Source organism: Panulirus ornatus, chromosome 9, assembly GCF_036320965.1.
Source record: "Panulirus ornatus isolate Po-2019 chromosome 9, ASM3632096v1, whole genome shotgun sequence".
Classification (NCBI taxonomy): Eukaryota; Metazoa; Arthropoda; class Malacostraca; order Decapoda; family Palinuridae; genus Panulirus; species Panulirus ornatus.
Genome location: NC_092232.1, coordinates 9,496,315 through 9,516,314, shown reverse-complemented (window position 1 = coordinate 9,516,314; position 20,000 = coordinate 9,496,315). Strand labels below are relative to the sequence as shown.

Below are 20,000 nucleotides of genomic sequence, written 5' to 3'. Positions count from 1 at the left end.
CCTCATGCCTCCCTGTGGGGTCGTCCTCCTCCTCCTCATGCCTCCCGGTAGGGTCGTCCTCCTCCTCATGCCTCCCTGTAGGGTCGTCCTCCTCCTCCTCACGCCTCCCTGCAGGGTCGTCCTCCTCCTCATGCCTCCCCATAGGGTCGTCCTCCGCCTCCTCACGCCTCCCTGCAGGGTCGTCCTCCTCCTCATGCCTCCCTGTGGGGTCGTCCTCCTCCTCATGCCTCCCTGTAGGGTCGTCCTCCTCCTCCTGCCTCCCTGTAGGGTCGTCCTCCTCCTCCTCATGCCTCCCTGCAGAGTCGTCCTCCTCCTCATGCCTCCCCATAGGGTCGTCCTCCTCCTCACGCCTCCCTGCAGGGTCGTCCTCCTCCTCATGCCTCCCTGCAGGGTCGTCCTCCTCCTCACACCTCCCTGCTGGGTCGTCCTCCTCCTCATGCCTCCCTGCAGGGTCGTCCTCCTCCTCATGCCTCCCTGTGGGGTCGTCCTCCTCCTCACGCCTCCCTGCAGGGTCGTCCTCCTCCTCATGCCTCCCTGTGGGGTCGTCCTCCTCATGCCTCCCTGCTGGGTCGTCCTCCTCCTCATGCCTCCCTGTGGGGTCGTCCTCCTCCTCATGCCTCCCTGTGGGGTCGACCTCCTCCTCATGCCTCCCTGTAGGGTCGTCCTCCTCCTCCTCACGCCTCACTCTCGGGGATGGTCCTCCTCGCGAACCCTCCCTGGTGGGTGGTCAGTGAGGCGAAGACCCCGACGACTTGCTGACGAAGGGACACCCGAAGCAGGTGTTGAGGCAGGGCAGAGGCGGCCCGTCCGTCCGTCGGAGCCGGCCTGACATATCGGCCAATATATGATCCAATCTGCCTCCAGATGTGACGGTGATGGGAAGAAACGACAGCGATATCAACAAACAAATCCGGGAGATTGAACCTCGCTCCGGGGTGCATATTTATCTCTCGCAGCAAAACTGAAAGATAACCCTTTCGAAAACCATGGGAAGAGGTTCAGCTCCCACCAGAAGAATCAAGCCTCGGGGGCATCTAATGACATACATAAAGAGTTCATCACTTCGCGAAGCTGCTCGTAAAGTACTCACAGCAAAGAATCATACGCTATACTACGTCCAGCCAGCTAGTCAACAGCGCTGTACAATCAGCAAAAAAAGTATCATGACACTTGCCGCGTTGTACATTTTCAAACAATAGGACGAAGAGTTTTGATATAATCTCTTGGGCCTCGTCTTGTACTGGCATGTCTGCTCTCCTTATCTGGTGATGACACCACTCGAGATGGGAAAGTTTTTAAGGCACAATAACAAGGGTGAAGGAACTTTTCTTAATGGACGCGGAGGAATGATTCTATGTGCCCACACTCTGCTATCAGTCACATCGAGAAGTTTCTTGTGTTTGTTCGTAAAGGGAACGAAATGAAGCCGACAACAATGAAAGAAAATTTGGAGGAGTTATACAGAAAAAAACAATCACATTCAAAAGCACAAATTTTGCAGGTAGGCTTCGTTGCATTTCGTTCGCGTCTCGTGTGAAGTTTCAACGCTCCTCTCTGTATTTGTTCTCGTTGACGAACGAAGCTGCCGCAACTGCCATATACGAACGAAGTCGTATCACACAGTGCTCAAACCGAATACATCGTGTATTTCGAACGGTTATAATGGTGATGTACGCTCCAGACTCGTGGCATAAAAGGCAAATTAGCTGGCGTTGGTTGAATCATTTCCCCACAAGCAAGTTTAATGATTGTCTTGATGATCAAGTACATTTCTGACGATCTGTTCAAATGGTTCCGTCAGTAACATAATCATATCTCCTAACGGATTTAGTCAACTTCTCTTTCACATTCTTATCGTTGAATTTTCATATTTACATAATGTTTGGCCAATGAAAACAACCCCCCACCCCCCATTCCTTCAGTTTTAAACCCCCATTCCTTTAGCTTTCTACTGATCTTTGCCTATCATAACCGAGGTGGAAACGCTATTAAGCCAAGAATCACCAAAGCCCTGAATATACTTCATTGTCCAATCTAATGAACGAATACACTTTAACATTATTTCAGAGATCAAAGTCAAAGAACACGAGGAGAGGAAGAGGGGGGGGGGGGGGGATTCTAGCAGGTATAGGGAATGGGCAAAAACAGTCGGATGTGGTCGAGCATAACGGAACACCGGGAGTACCGCTGCTCATTTCGGAACTTCCCATCAAACACAAGAGAACTCAGGAGAGGCAAGTCATGATGGCTTTAGAACCCCCACATGGTATGTCTCAGATCACACTGCCATGTCTCATATCCCGCGTGTCGCGGGTCACTTCTCTCACACACACAGTCATTGTCTCACGAGAGCTCACAGTCGTACCTCTGGAGCAGTAGGCAACCTCCAGTATCGAACATTATCCCCTCCCCATCCACCCCTCCTTCCTCCCTCCCTCGACACCTCACCACCCACCAACACGGTACATCTTCCCCAAATCCTACACGACTTAAGTTGTATGATGGAAGGCGTCGTTCCTCCAGTAACCCCCCAGCGCACTGGATGAATGTACGTGGTTTCGTGTGTATGTGTGTATGTGTGTGTGTGTGTGTGTGTGTGTGTGTGTGTGTGTGTGTGTTTGGGGCTCGTGTGTCTGCGCGTCTGTGTTCATCCCTGCTGGTCTACGTGGTTACTCTCCTGGCCAGGTGGTAATTCCTCTGGATACTCTCTTAACACAGATGTGGTCCCCTGGGCACTTTCTTGGGCCCGTTGGTGGTCTCCTGGGCACTTCCTTGGCCTAGCTATGGGTCCCTGGACACTTTCTTAGGCCCGTTGGTGGTCTTCTGGCACTTCCTTGACCTAGCTATGGGTCCCTGGACACTTTCTTAAGCCCGCTGGTGGCCTTCTGGCGCTTCCTTGACCTAGCTATGGGTCCCTGGACACTTTCTTAAGCCCGCTGGTGGCCTTCTGGCGCTTCCTTGGCCAAGCTATGGTCCCCTAGAGCACTTTCTTGGCCCAGTGGGGAGGGAGGAGTGGAGGTGGTGGTGGTGGTGGTGATCTTTTAAGCACCTCCTCGAGCCCATTGGTGGTTTCTGGCCACTTCCCTGGCTTAGAAGGGGGTTCGCCCCGCTCTGCCACTCCCTCCGACCAGCTTTGTCCGGGCAACACGCTGGCCAGACACCTGCTGCCCGTTAGCTGGAGGTCGTGTTTACATTTTATCAACGTCAGACAACTAATGGACGGAACTTTCCTCATTAATTTAGGTGTATTAGATGCACCAACACGGGGCGCTCCCCAGCCGTCCCTACCCCCTTACCCCCAACAAAACTATACTTCTAAATCATGGGAGTAATTATGGCAACAATGTTAACTTCATTGGCTGAGTTAACCTGAAGTTAATTCCGGCGGAGGATTTTGTTTTCCCAAGAAATTCCTCTTTTTAGGGTAAGGGAAAAATGCTGAAGTTAACGTCTTAAGGGAAATATCGAGTAAACGTCTTGAGGAATTCGTACAATACCTGAAGGGTCAGCAGAGCGTCACCACTGAATAGGAAAGGAGGAGGAGGTCCCCACAGAAGAGGTCACCACAGTAGAGGAAGGCAGGAGGTCACCACAGTAGAGGAAGGCAGGAGGTCACCACAGTAGAGGAAGGCAGGAGGTCACCACAGTAGAGGAAGGCAGGAGGTCACCACAGTAGAGGAAGGCAGGAGGTCGCCACAGTAGAGGATGGCAGGAGGTCACCTCAGTAGAGGAAGGCAGGAGGTCGCCACAGTAGAGGAAGGCAGGAGGTCACCACAGTAGAGGAAGGCAGGAGGTCACCACAGTAGAGGAAGGCAGAAGGTCACCACAGTAGAGGAAGGCAGGAGGTCACCACAGTAGAGGAAGGCAGGAGGTCACCTCAGTAGAGGAAGGCAGGAGGTCACCACAGTAGAGGAAGGCAGGAGGTCACCACAGTAGAGGAAGGCAGGAGGTCACCACAGTAGAGGAAGGCAGGAGGTCACCACAGTAGAGGAAGGCAGGTCACCACAGTAGAGGAAGGCAGGAGGTCACCACAGAAGAGGAAGGCAGGAGGTCATCACAGTAGAGGAAGGCAGGAGGTCACCACAGTAGAGGAAGGCAGGAGAACACCACAGTAGAGGAAGGCAGGAGGTCACCACAGTAGAGGAAGGCAGGAGGTCACCACAGTCGAGGAGGGCAGGAGGTCACCACAGTAGAGGAGGGCAGGAGGTCAACAATCTCCACCCACAGACTGCCTCTCTCACGCCACACCTGCCCGAATGTCGGGTGGGTAGACCAGCTGCCCAACAGGTGCCTCGCCCCAAGACGAGACGAAGGAGATCAAGAGGACGAAAAAAGATGCTGTCTTAATCCCCCTCCACTCTCCTCCCTGCCCTTTTACAGAGCCACGGGATTAACGTCTGCCACAGACACCAAGGGCTGTCAGCTGCCGGGGAGAGGGGGGAATGGGGGGGAATGGAGGGAATGGGAAGGTAGGATAATTCGCAGCCTCTCTGATACGAGCGATCACACACAGGTGACCCGAGTCTGACCACACTAATGAAAAAGAAGAGAAGAAAAAAAAGAACGTAGTTCTGACGGGACACTTCCTGTACCTCCAACTTTTTATGAGTTGCCCCAAGTGTGTGTGTGTGTGTGTGTGTGTGAGAGAGAGAGAGAGAGAGAGAGAGAGAGAGAGAGAGAGAGAGAGAGAGAGAGAGAGAGAGAGAGAGAGAGAGAGACCCACCCACCCACCCACACCAAGCTGGGAGTCGGCAAGGGTCGACTCTGTCGTCGGCGGCACCCCAGCTGGAGGGGCGACGATGACGACGCCTCATCCAGACGCCAGCAAGCAGGAGCTCGCCCGCCCACGAGCGAGGGAGACCCCGGTTTCAGGAACCAACGTAGCGACGAGGGGGAGAGGAAACCGGGCCACATCTCCGTACCCGTAGCTCGGTCGGTCATACACCAGGCAGACGGGGGCCACTGAACAACACGACACGAAGATGGTGGCAAATCCATCATGGGGCGTCAAGACGGAGATGGATGGATGGATAAGGGTTGAGGGAGGATAAACCATAGAAATGGATTTTCAACTGAGAAAGGCTTATATCTCTGATCCACGTACCATACCCCGACGGAGGAGGACCGACCTCTGGTCGGAACTTACAACCTCCCGAGTCTTTTTCGCTGAACCGATAGGAAACGATCACGTGAAACCCAGATCATCAACGTAGTGGGCAATACAGCGAACGAAGGGAAACGTGCTGGGTCTAACGTGGTGCCCTGTGTTGGCGTTGCTCCTGCCACGCCATCTCCCGGACAACACCCAACTATCATCGGTGTTTCGTACTTGATGGAACACACAAAAGTCTGTGTTTCCATCCGTAACGTGAAATGGGTGCACGAATCGTCCCCTCAGCGCACCAAGGGCCGGCCACAGACGAGTGAGACATAGACAGACAGATAGACTGACAGACACACACACACACACACACACACACACACACACACACACACACGAGGGGAATAAGTGTTTCCTAGATGTAGCACAGACTTGTTGACTGAGGCGTTCCGAGAGAGAGGAGGAAAAGGGGAAAAGAGAGAGAGAGGAGAGAGGAAGAGAGGAAAGAGAGAGAGAGAGAGAGAGAGAGAGGGGGGGTTTCCCCAGAACCCCATACGTTTGTGGCCGTTCCACTGTAAACGAAACACATGAGAGTAACTTCCCCATAAACATAAACCATCATCATCACCATCATCACATCATAAACCACCCATCACATCAAAACATCACCATCATCATAAATCCCCACTATCACCACACCATCACCATCACCATCACCATCACCACACCATCTTCATTCATCATCCCCATCATCATCATCATCATCATCACCATCATCATCATCACAAATCATCATCACCACCCACCACCCATCACCATCATCATCATCAAAACCATCTTCTTCCCCACCATCATCATCATCACATCACATCACCATCACCATAAACATAAACCACCCATCATAAACCATCATCATAAACCATCCCATAAATCATCACCATAAATCATCACCATCATCATCATAAACCATCACCCACCATCATAACACCATCTTCACATCCCCATCATCTTCATCATCACCCACCATCATCATCATCATCCCACCCATCATCACCATCATCATAAACATCCCCAAACATCACCATCATCATCATCATAAACATCATCATCATACACATAAACACCAAATCATCACCATCATCATCATCACAAATCATCATCACCATCACCACCATCAAAACCCCATCACCATCCATCAAAACCACACCCCATCACCATCACCCACCATCATCATCACATCATAAACCCATCATCATCACATCATCATCATAAACCATCAATAAACATCACCATCATAAATCACCATAAACCATCAATCATCACCAAATCATCACACATCATCACCATCATCACATCACCATCTTTAAACCATCCCATCACCATCACCATCATCATTATCACATCATAAATCCCCCCCAACATCATCACCATCATCATCATCAAACAACCACACCCCTCACCACATCATCACCATCATCATCACACCATCCCCATCCCAACAATCATCATCCCCAACATCACCCATCATCATCATAAACATCACCATCATCATCAAAAAAACACCACATCACACCATCACATAAACCATCACATCATCATCACCATCATCATCCCCAAACCATCATCATCATCACCACATCACCACCCATCATAAACTCATCACCACCCATCATCACCATCACATCACCATCATCATCCCCAAATCATCACCATCACATCACCCACCATCATCCCATAAATTAAATCATCCACCATCATCACCATCATCTTTCCCCATCACCATCATCATCACCATCACCATCCCCAAAACATCATAAACATCACCATCATCCACCATCACCAAATCACCATCCCCACCCAACCATCATCACCATCATCATAAACATCCCATCATCATTATCCACATCATCACCATCATCAAAACATCCCCCATCATCATAAACCATCATCAAAATCACATCACCATCATCATAAACCATCATCATCACACCATCATCTTTATCATAAACATCATCACCACCCATCATAAACCATCATAAATCATCACCACATCATCACCATCATAAAACCATCATCATAAACCACCATCACCACCATCATAAATCACCATCATCATCATCATCACCATCACCATCATCATTTCATCATCATCATCATAAATCACCACCCCATCATAACCATCATCATCATCATCACCATCATCATCACCATCATCATAAACCCATCATCATCCCCACCCACCATCATCATCCCCATCATCATTATCATAAACATCATCATCACCACCCCTTCACCATCACCATCACCATCATCATCACCATCATCATCATCATCACCACATCATAACATAAACATCAAAAAACCACCATCATCCCCAAACATCATCACCATCACCATAAACCATCACCATAAATCATCACCATCATCATTATCATCATCATCATCATCACCATCACAAACCATCACCACATCATCCCCAAAATCATCACCATCATAAACATCCCCAAACATCAAAACCATCCCCAAACAACCATCACCCATCATCTTTATAAATCTTAAATCATCATCAAAAATCATAAACCCCACATCATAAACCATCATCTATAAACCACCATCACCATCATCACCACCATCTTTTATCCCCACATCATCATCAACCATCACCCACCATCATCAACACCATCATCATCACCCCATCACCAAAACTTTCACCACAATCCCATTTAATCATCATAAATCATCTTTTCTCCATCATAAATAACCCCCAAAACCCCATCATCATCACCATCACCATCTTCATCAACACCATCCCCATAAACATCATCATCCCCATCACCACTACAAATCATAAAACTTCACATCACCATCATCACCATCACTCACCTTTCACCACACCATCCCATCACCATCACCATCATCTTTAATCATCACATCATAAAATCACCATCATCCCCAAACATCATCCCCAAATAAATCACACCACCCATCATCATCACCCACCATCACCATCATCTTTATCATCATCTTTCTTCACCCATCACCAAAACTAACCTTCTTCATCAAATAAACCAAACATCACATCACAACATAAACCTTTCATCAACACCATCATCCCCCCAATCACCATCATAAATCTTTATCATCACTACCATCATCAACATCAAATCACCATCATCAACATCATCACCATCACCATCTTCACCTTCATCATCATCATCATCATAAACATCACCATCTTAAACCATCATCATCATCATCATCATCTCTCGTCACACAGTGTCTCCTCCTCCCTCCCCCTGGACAGGTGGGCTGGCTCAAGGTGGACTCGCAGACGATCCTAAGCCTACAGAAGCGGGTGGTCACGCACAACACGCGCATCTCCGTCACCCACGACGAGCATCGAACCTGGAACCTCCACATCCGCCAGGTCAAGGAGTCGGACAGCGGCTGCTACATGTGTCAGATCAACACGCCCGTCATGAAGAACCAGATCGGATGCATCAAAGTGCATGGTAAGTGGTGACACGCAGGGGTCAAGGGTCGTGGTAAGTGGTGACACGCAGGGTTCAAGGGTCGTGGTAAGTGGTGATACACAGGGTTAAGGGTCACGGTAAGTGGTGACACGCAGGGGTCAAGGGTCGTGGTGACGTTGTCAGAGGGTCATGATGAGTGGTGCCAGGAAGGGTCAAAGGTCATGGTGAAAGGTGCCAGGAAGGGTCAAAGGTCATGGTGAAAGGTGCCAGGAAGGGTCAAAGGTCATGGTGAAAGGTGCCAGGGAAGGTCAAAGGTCATGGTGAAAGGTGCCAGGGAAGGTCAAAGGTCATGGTGAAAGGTGCCAGGGAAGGTCAGAGGGTCACGGTGGAGACCGGCTGTCTCATGGTAATGAGTGTCACAGAACGATAATGAGTTCCAGTTATCATGAGTGCCACTCATAATGAGTCTCTGTGATCATGAGCGCCACTCATAATGAGTCTCTGTGATCATGAGTGCCACTCATAATGAGTCTCTGTGATCATGAGTGCCACTCATAATAAGTTCCAGTTATCATGAGTGCCACTCATAATGAGTCTCTGTGATCATGAGTGCCACTCATAATGAGTCTCTGTGATCATGAGTGTCACTCATAATGAGTCTCTGTGATCATGAGTGCCACTCATAATGAGTCTCTGTGATCATGAGTGCCACTCATAATGAGTCTCTGTGATCATGAGTGCCACTCATAATGAGTCTCTGTGATCATGAGTGCCACTCATAATGAGTCTCTGTGATCATGAGCGCCACTCATAATGAGTCTCTGTGATCATGAGCGCCACTCATAATGAGTCTCTGTGATCATGAGCGCCACTCATAATGAGTCTCTGTGATCATGATCGCCACTCATAATGAGTTCCAGCGACCACAGTGAGAACACCTGGGTTATAATAGACCGATGCCAGACGATAAACATTATCTTAAACCGTAAAGAGAAAATAAAAAAAAAAAATGTCCCATCAAAAAAAAAGTGGTATAAGGTCGGCAATCACGACCACAGTAACGTGCATGTCGACCGAAAAGTAATTGCAAAAAAGCGGTGAGGAGGGGGGAGAGGGGAGAAGAGAGGAGGAGGGGAGGGGGAGGGGAGGTGAGGGGAGGAGGATGGTGGGGGTCAAGTCAGCGTTGCGGGTGTGAGTGGGCATCAATGACGTGGGTGGAGGGGTGGGTAGGGGACGGAGGGAGGGAGGAGGAGGGGAGGGTGGGGTGATGGTGGGTGGTGGGGTGTGGTGGGTGGTGGCGGTGGTGGAGGGGTAGTGGTGGGTGGTGGAGGGGTGGTGATGGTGGGTGGTAGGTGGTGGTGGTGGGTGGTGGGTGGCGGTGGTGGGTGATGGTGGGTGGTGATGGTGGGTGGGGTGTGGTGGGTGGTGGGTGATGGTGATGGTGGGTGGTGATGGTGGGTGGTGATGGTGGGTGGTGATGGTGGTTGGTGGTGGGTGGTGATGGTGGGTGGTGGTGGGTGGGTGGTGGGTGGTGATGGTGGGTGGTGGTTGGTGGTGGGTGATGGTGGGTGGTGGTGGGTGATGGTGGGTGGTGATGGTGGTAGATGGTGATGGTGGGTGGTGGTGGGTGGTGGGTGGTGATGGTGATGGTGGGTGGGGTGTGGTGGGTGGTAGGTGGGTGATGGTGGTGGTTGTGGTGGTGGGTGGTGGGTGGCGGTGATGGTGTGTGATGGTGGGTGATGGTGATGGTAGGTGGGTGGTGGGGTGTGGTAACAATAGTCGTGCAAGGGGCAACACTGCCACCTATGATGGAACATTCCCATTATACCCGAGCACCGCCGGTGGTGGCCGGCTGGTCGCTCGTCTGACTGCCTGGCTCTCTGCTGGTCCAATATTATATTCTCTCCTGAAGGGGGTGGCGGCAGTGGGGGGAGAGGGGGGGGGGGGAAGAAGAGAGGAGGATGAGGGTGGGTGTGAGGGGAAGAAGAGGAGGAGGGGAGGAGGAGGAGGAGGGAGGAAGAGGTTGGGTGGGGTGTGGACCACTCTCTCTCTCTCTCTCTCTCTCTCTCTCTCTCTCTCTCTCTCTCTCTCTCTCTCTCTCTCTCTCTCTCCTCCCCACCTCCTCCTCCACCACTACATCCTCCTCCTCTTCCATCCACTGATGTGGAGGTGGCAGAGAGAGAGAGAGAGAGAGAGAGAGAGAGAGAGAGAGAGAGAGAGAGAGAGAGAGAGAGAGAGAGAGAGAGAGAGAGAGAGAGCCGGGCGAAGCAGCGAGGGCAAATGGACATTAAATTAAAGGGAGAGAAGGGTTTTAAAATTAATGGGAAATGAGGGAGTCAGCCCGAGGTAAATGGAAACAGGATAAGAATAATAATCGCCCGTGAGAGAGAGAGAGAGAGAGAGAGAGAGAGAGAGAGAGAGAGAGAGAGAGAGAGAGAGAGCCGAGGGGTACAGTCATTACAGTGTCTGAAGTGATGGGTATGAGTAGAGTTAACTGTTTCAAGTGTTAGTTGTATGTGGAGCTAAGTATTTGAAACGACTAGTATAAGGTGAGCTAAGTATCTGAAGTGACTGGTATAAGGTGAGCTAAGTATCTGAAGTGACTGGTATAAGGTGAGCTAAGTATCTGAAGTGACTGGTATAAGGTGAGCTAAGTATCTGAAGTGACTGTTATAAGGTGAGCTAAGTATCTGAAGTGACTGTTATAAGGTGAGCTAAGTATCTGAAGTGACTGTTATAAGGTGAGCTAAGTATCTGAAGCGACTGGTACAAGGTGAGCTGAGTATTTGAAGTGACTGGTATAAGGCGAGCTATCTGAAGTGAGTGGTGTAAGGTGACATAAGCCTTTGAAGCTGTATAGGTGGAGCTTTGTAGTTGGAGTAATAGATATAAGTGGGTATATGTATTTCAAATAATAGGTATAAGCGGAAATATGTATTCTAAGTGAAAGATATAAGTGGAGCTAAATATTTCAAGTATTAGGTGTACGTGAAGCCACTTGAAGTGATAGGTATAAGTGGGGTTAGGTATCTGAAGTGATATATAAGTGGAGCCAAGCATTTGAAGTAACAGATAAGTGGAGCTAATTATTCAAAGTTGCAGGTATAAGGGAAGCGAGAGCCTTGAAGTCAAGGTTATAAGTGGAGTTAAGTACTTGAAATTATAGACATAAGTGTAGCGAAGTATTTCAAGGGCTACATATATAAGTGGGAGTGAGTGAGGTCCTCCTATATAGCGCTGTAGAGTGTAGCTCTTGTGACTTGTATCTGCATTATTCTTATGGTCGATTTATATATATATATATATATATATATATATATATATATATATATATATATATATATATATATATATGCATAAAATCACAGGAATATGAAACACGATTAAGTTCCCAAGTGCACTTTCGTGTGATATTCACATCATCGGGGGAGACACAAGAAAGAAATATAACAGTCAGTTGATATACGAGGAAGAGACGTTGCTAGGACGCCATCCTAGCTACGTCTCTTCGTTGTATATCAACTGACTGTTATATTTCTTTCTTGTGTCTCCCCTGATGGTGTGATTATTACACGAAAGTGCACTTGGGAACTTATCGTGTTTCATTTCCCTGTGGATTAGAAGGTATATATATATATACATTCTTTCAAACTATTCGCCATTTCCCGCGTTAGCAAGGTAGCGTTAAGAACAGAGAACTGGGCCTTTAAGGGAATATCCTCACCTGGCCCCCTTCTCTATTCCTTCTTTTGGAAAATTAAAAAAAAATAATGAGATGGGAGGATTTCCAGCCCCCCGCTCCCATATATATACATATATGTATATATATATATATATATATATATATATATATATATATATATATATATATATATATATATATATATGTGTGTGTGTGTGTGTGTGTGTGTGTGTGTGTGTGTGTGTGTGTGTGTGTGAATGGATACATACATACATAGTGGTGAGTACATTTACCTATGTATATGTATGCATGTACACATCTTGGTGTAAACTCAGAACACTGTGTCTCCCTGATAGTAACAGAACTTTAAACTCTTTCCACCCTACACCCCTCCCCCTCTATTTCCTCTTTCTCTCTCTCTCTCTCTCTCCCTCTCTCTCTCTCTCTCTCTCTCTCTCTCTCTCTCTCTCTCTCTCTCTCTGTCCCTCACTCACTGACTCACTTTCCCCCTCGTCTGCCCCGACAGTCCCGCCGGACATCATCAACGACAAGACGTCGTCGGACACCACCATCAACGAGGGCGACACCGTGCACCTGCGCTGTGTGGCCGAGGGTCTGCCCACGCCTGAGGTCAAGTGGAAGCGCGAGGACGGCCGCGGCATCATCATCAAGTCCACCTCAGGCAGGGAGGGCTCCAAGAGTAAGTTCCTCAGGCAGGGAGGGCTCCAAGAGTAAGTTCCTCAGGCAGGGAGGGCTCCAAGAGTAAGTTCCTCGGGTAGGGAGGGCTCCAAGAGTAAGTTCCTCAGGCAGGGAGGGCTCCAAGAGTAAGTTCCTCAGGCAGGAAGGTCTCCAGGAGCAAGTTCCTCTGGCAGTAAAGGTTAGAAGAGCATATTCCTTCTGATCGGAGGCCTCCGGGATTAGTTCCCACGGGTGAGAGAGGTAATCTCCAAGAGTAAGTCTTTCTGGTAGAGGAGGGCACCAAGAGTAAGTCTTTCTGGTAGAGGAGGGCACCAAGAGTAAGTCTTTCTGGTAGAGGAGGGCACCAAGAGTAAGGTTCCTTGATTAGAATGCCTACAAGATTAGGTTCCCCGTTAGACCTCAAAGTGAAAGTTCCCCCGGCAGATAGGACTCAAAAGTGTAAGTTCCTCCGGCAGGCAGGACTCAAAAGTGTAAGTTCCTCCGGCAGGTAGGACTCAAAAGTGTAAGTTCCTCCGGCAGGTAGGTCTCTTGAAGTAAGTCCTCCAAGCGGGGATGCCTCAAAGGGTTAGTTCCTCCGACAGAGTTGCCTCCAAGAGTAAGTTCTTACGCCAAGAAAGTGCCGTGCGAAAGAATACCTCCTAGACTAAGCATTATTGAAAAAAGGGCTCAATAAAAACGAGTCCTGTGGGAGAGGGAGTAACTCCAAAAGCGAGCACAGTAAAAACGTGATATCAGTGTGTATCTTGTGAGACAAATCTTCCACGAATATTGGCAACAGAATAAATAAAATTCAAAACAGTCAAGGAATCACCTCACGAAAGAAGGAAGTTAGGTAGCGAGCCTCCGGTAAAAAAAAAAGAAGATAAGAATGTGAAAGACACCTCTGGGAGACATAACAACTCACAGTTGTGAATGAAATACCTCCACAAAGGAAAGCAGGCCAACCCTCCAAGTGTAGATATACCGAGAGACGTACACTTCAAAGCGGTGAACGAACACCACAGAAAGAAAAGAAGGAACCCTCCAAGAATAATGTAAAAGGAATGGAACTGGGTTCGAAGAGGAGAGATAATACCTACTCCTACAAAATGTCTGATGGAAAAATGAGGGTGGGAAAATGAGAATGGGGAGGAGGAGGGGGGAGGGGGGGAACGGGGAGGAGAAGGAAGAGGGGGAAAAATATTCCGAGTGTGACTTTCTTGGACGAAATATGGGAGAGAAGAAATGGAATGGGAGGAATTACCATGTCCTCAAGGAGGAGGAGTTAGTGGGAAAGGAATGTTGGCGGAAGGGAGCCGAAGATTTGCTGTGTGGTTTACATTGTTGGCGAAGGTGCGGCACTGAAGTGGGGAGAGGAAAGTGTGTCGGAGGGGTGGAAGAGTGCGCTGGAGGGGTGGATGAGTGCGCTGGAGGGGTGGAAGAGTGCGCTGGAGGGGTGGATGAGTGCGCTGGAGGGGTGGATGAGTGCGCTGGAGGGGTGGATGAGTGCGCCGGAGGGGTGGATGAGTGCGCTGGAGGGGTGGATGAGTGCGCTGGAGGGGTGGAAGAGTGCGCTGGAGGGGTGGATGAGTGCGCTGGAGGGGTGGATGAGTGCGCTGGAGGGGTGGATGAGTGCGCTGGAGGGGTGGATGAGTGCGCTGGAGGGGTGGATGAGTGCGCCGGAGGGGTAGAAGAGTGCGCTGGAGGGGTGGAAGAGTGCGCTGGAGGGGTGGAAGAGTGCGCTGGAGGGGTGGAAGAGTGCGCTGGAGGGGTGGAAGAGTGCGCTGGAGGGGTGGATGAGTGCGCTGGAGGGGTGGATGAGTGCGCTGGAGGGGTGGAAGAGTGCGCTGGAGGGGTGGATGAGTGCGCTGGAGGGGTGGATGAGTGCGCTGGAGGGGTGGATGAGTGCGCCGGAGGGGTAGAAGAGTGCGCTGGAGGGGTGGAAGAGTGCGCTGGAGGGGTGGAAGAGTGCGCTGGAGGGGTGGAAGAGTGCGCCGGAGGGGTGGAAGAGTGCGCTGGAGGGGTGGATGAGTGCGCTGGAGGGATGGATGAGTGCGCTGGAGGGGTGGAAGAGTGCGCTGGAGGGGTGGAAGAGTGTGCTGGAGGGGTGGAAGAGTGTGCTGGTTGGGGCAGAGGAGTGTGTTGCAAGTACAAAGGTGTTCTGAGGGACAGACGTGTACGTTGGAGGGGAGAAGAGGTAGGAGAGTGTGTTAGGGATACAAGAGAGTGTTGTAGGGTAGAAGAAGAGGGGTGTCACAGGGTAGAAAAGTGGGCTGGAGGGCAAAGGAGCGTACTGGAAAGTAGAAAAATGTACTGGATAATACAGCGGTGAATTGGATAGTCGAAGAGTGTGCTGGAAGGTAAAGCAGTGCGTTGGAGGGTAGTAGACTGCGTTGGAGGGTAGTAGAGTGTGTTGGAGGGTAGTAGAAAGTGTTGGAGGGTAGAGGAGCAGGATGGAAAGTCCAGGGGTGTGACACAGTTAACACGAATGTTCTATAGTGTCATACAACGGTGCTCGAGAACCGAGGAGTGTGTTTGAAACATGAAACGTAGGAGTGAGAAAGTGTGTGCCAGGAGGGTGCGTTTACGTTGACTGGGTGCATAATGAATAACGAAATAAGCTAATAAAGCACTAGTGGTCAGAGAGATGTAAGGAGGCGAGAAAGCAGTTACTGATCAGAGAGATAACAGAAAAATAACACCAAGGGACCAGATATAAGCACCTAAGATGAGGTTGAAAACGGTGCCAGAAAAGTGTTAGAATTTTACGCGTATTTAATCATAAAAAAAAAAAACAATTAAATTCACTGAACCAGAATCAAACCCACTGAACCAGAATCATACACACTGAACCAGTCAGAATGAAAAGTATGGCATTCGTTATCTTACAAAGTGGGACCATGTGACACTTCTTATCATTATCATAATTATCATTATCATTATCATCATTATTATTATTATCATTATTATCATCAATATTACTATTAATACTATCTTCATTACATTATCATTATGATCATCAATATTACTATTAATACTATCTTCATTATTATGATACTACTAACACTATTTTCATCATCATTATCATATCATTATAATTACTATCATCCAAAACACCGAAGTATAGAGAGGAACTGACTAATGATAAGTTTGTCTCAGTTTTTATCATCTTTTATCAAATTTCGACTCGTTGGTCGGGCGATACCTCCTCACCCCCTTCCCTCCCCCATTTCTCCATCATTCCTCCATCAGTCTTACTCTCCTCCCTCCCTACCTCCATCTTTACCCCTCCCCCCATCAAATCCACCCTAAAGAAATGGGGAAAATATACCTCCACCCCCCCCCTTCCCAGACGAAACTCAGTAGAATGTAATCCCTTAAATACTTAAATGTAATCAGAATGTAATCCCTTAAATGTTGAAATGTAATCACCAGACCCATTCGTAATCTCCCACAGCGGGTTTAAAGTAAAGTATGCAAAAAGGATTTGCTTAGTATTCAACATGTGTCATGCCCCCCCATTCTCTCTCTCTCTCTCTCTCTCTCTCTCTCTCTCTCTCTCTCTCTCTCTCTCTCTCTCTCTTTAGGTAGAATTACCGCCGGACGGACTCACTCGGACCTTGGGGTCTGTGTGGTCTGTGGATCTACCTAATTCTCTCTCTCTCTCTCTCTCTCTCTCTCTCTCTCTCTCTCTCTCTCTCTCTCTCTCTCTCTCTCTAATGAGGCAATATCACATCTCACTTATCCCTCCTCCTCATGCATCTCATCCAAAGCCTCATACATTTTGCCTCCAACCTCACTCGTGTATCATATCCTTGTTTTAACAAACAGTCGTCACACATTGTACCTATAAACCTCATTGTCTTAACTCATAATCCTACATATTTCCCCCCTCACATCTCCATCCATCTCTCTCTCTCTCTCTCTCTCTATCTATCTATCTATCTATCTATATATATATATATATATATATATATATATATATATATATATATACTTTTTTTTTAATTTTCCAAAAGAAGGCACAGAGAAGGGGGCCAGGTGAGGTTTTCCCTCAAAGGCCCAGTTCTCTGTTCTTAACGCTACCTCGCTAATGCGGGAAATGGCGAATAGTTTGAAAGAGAAAGATATATATATATATATATATATATATATATATATATATATATATATATATATATATATATATATATACATTCCGCCCCTCATAAATCCATGTATTTCATTTCCCCTCATGACCCAACGCTTCACCCACGTCATCCGCCGTGTATACCCCATCCATAACCTCATGGGTGTGTGCCACCCTCTGCCCCACAGCGATGGACTCCGTGCCTGGCGGTAACCTGACGCTGGACAACGTGTCCAGGAAGCAGATGGGGGCCTACCTGTGCATCGCCAGCAACAAGGTCCCCCCCTCCGTGAGCAAGAGGATCATCGTCAACGTAAACTGTGAGTTGCTACGTGTGTGTGTGTGTGTGTGTGTGTGTGTGTGTGTGTGTGTTTCAGTTCGTGTTGGCATGCATCCATAAAATATCATTTTCTGGATGTTCTTTATAGAAAAAAAAAAAAAACAACTAGCACCTTACCTCTCTCTCTCTCTCTCTCTCTCTCTCTCTCTCTCTCTCTCTCTCTCTCCACATACTCACACTTTCTTTTTCTTTTTTTTTTACAACTACTAAGGAGCTCTAAAGCCAAAACGAATTTCATTTTGTATTACATTTTGTATAACAATTTGACGAATAAAGTATCTTATCTTATCTTATCTTAACTAAAACAATGTAGTCCTCACTCAATGAAATAATCATATATATATATATATATATATATATATATATATATATATATATATATATATATATATATATTCCCGCGTTTGCGAGGTAGCGCAAGGAAACAGACGAAAGAAATGGCCCAACCCACCCCCATACACATGTATATACATACGTCCACACACGCAAATATACATACCTACACAGCTTTCCATGGTTTACCCCAGACGCCTCACATGCCCCGATTCAATCCACTGACAGCACGTCAACCCCGGTATACCACATCGCTCCAATTCACTCTATTCCTTGCCCTCCTTTCACCCTCCTGCATGTTCAGGCCCCGATCACACAAAATCTTTTTCACTCCATCTTTCCACCTCCAATTTGGTCTCCCTCTTCTCCTCGTTCCCTCCACCTCCGACACATATATCCTCTTGGTCAATCTTTCCTCACTCATTCTCTCCATGTGCCCGAACCATTTCAAAACACCCTCTTCTGCTCTCTCAACCACGCTCTTTTTATTTCCACACATCTCTCTTACCCTTACGTTACTTAATTGATCAAACCACCTCACACCACACATTGTCCTCAAACATCTCATTTCCAGCACATCCATCCTCCTGCGCACAACTCTATCCATAGCCCACGCCTCGCAACCATACAACATTGTTGGAACCACTATTCCTTCAAACATACCCATTTTTGCTTTCCGAGATAATGTTCTCGACTTCCACACATTCTTCAAGGCTCCCAGAATTTTTGCCCCCTCCCCCACCCTATGATCCACTTCCGCTTCCATGGTTCCATCCGCTGCCAGATCCACTCCCAGATATCTAAAACACTTCACTTCCTCCAGTTTTTCTCCATTCAAACTCACCTCCCAATTGACTTGACCCTCAACCCTACTGTACCTAATAACCTTGCTCTTATTCACATTTACTCTTAACTTTCTTCTTTCACACACTTTTCCAAACTCAGTCACCAGCTTCTGCAGTTTCTCACATGAATCAGCCACCAGCGCTGTATCATCAGCGAACAACAACTGACTCACTTCCCAAGCTCTCTCATCCCCAACAGACTTCATACTTGCCCCTCTTTCCAAAACTCTTGCATTCACCTCCCTAACAACCCCATCCATAAACAAATTAAACAACCATGGAGACATCACACACCCCTGCTGCAAACCTACATTCACTGAGAACCAATCACTTTCCTCTCTTCCTACACGTACACATGCCTTACATCCTCGATAAAAACTTTTCACTGCTTCTAACAACTTGCCTCCCACACCATATATTCTTAATACCTTCCACAGAGCATCTCAATCAACTCTATCATATGCCTTCTCCAGATCCATAAATGCTACATACAAATCCATTTGCTTTTCTAAGTATTTCTCACATACATTCTTCAAAGCAAACACCTGATCCACACATCCTCTCTCTCTCTCTCTCTCTCTCTCTCTATATATATATATATATATATATATATATATATATACTTTCATTTTTTCCCCCACGAGAGGAAAAATTATCAAAAACCAACAAAATCTTCAGACCAGTTGATAATAATAATAATAATAACAATAATAATAATAATAATAATAATAATAATAATAATAATAATAATAATAATAAAGGACTTTCAAAAATATATATATAAACGCCTCGTTTTAATACGTATCACGGGACAAAAGGTAATCCCTTTCCTGGTATCACAAAGCCTTTAAATGAATCATTTTTGTCGTGGGATCTGATCCCCCCTCAACAGAGTTGAGTCTCTCTCTCTTTACCCTCGCCCACTGGACCGCTGATTCTGAGGTCTCTCACATTTCTTATTTCTCCTCCTCTTCCTTCTCCTCCTCCTCCTCCTCCTCTTCCTTCTCCTCCTCCTCTCCTCCTCTCGACTCAACAGGTTTCTCCCACAAAACAGGTGAATCTCCTCAAAATCCACAGTTCACAGACTACATACTTCAGCAGACTACGAGACAGTACCCACAGTCTCTCACAAATAACAACTGTCTCTAATCGTTTCCACTTTAACAGCTCCTTCCCTTCACAATCTTATCTCCCGGTGTCAAAGAAAAAAGGGAAAACTGATAAAATATTTGTCACAGTTTTGCACATAGAGGTACTCTTATAATTCTATCCCATACTCTTGCCTTATGAAGTCCCCAGAGACTTCTACAAAATAGATATCCCCCACAGTCCCCCCATAGTAACAGATGCCCCCTTAGAATCTCCCTCTAACAGAAGCCTCCCCCAGAACCCCCCCCAGTAAAATACACCTCCCCAGAG

At 47.6% G+C, this 20,000-nt stretch overlaps 1 protein-coding gene and 1 long non-coding RNA gene across 3 annotated transcripts in view; one reads left to right on the top strand and one right to left on the bottom strand.

The window, feature by feature from the left end:
* LOC139750196 (uncharacterized) overlaps positions 1–20,000 on the bottom strand; it is a 1,037,082-nt gene that overhangs the window by 590,641 nt on the left and 426,441 nt on the right. The gene's annotated exons all lie outside the window — the stretch shown is intronic.
* Positions 1–20,000, top strand: part of LOC139750194 (uncharacterized) — a 403,260-nt gene that overhangs the window by 351,195 nt on the left and 32,065 nt on the right. For both annotated transcript variants that reach the window (XM_071664619.1, XM_071664618.1), the window contains exons 4-6: positions 8,406–8,613; positions 12,783–12,956; positions 17,252–17,383. In XM_071664619.1, the coding sequence (XP_071520720.1) occupies positions 8,406–8,613; positions 12,783–12,956; positions 17,252–17,383 (514 nt within the window). The remainder of the gene's footprint in view (positions 1–8,405; positions 8,614–12,782; positions 12,957–17,251; positions 17,384–20,000) is intronic.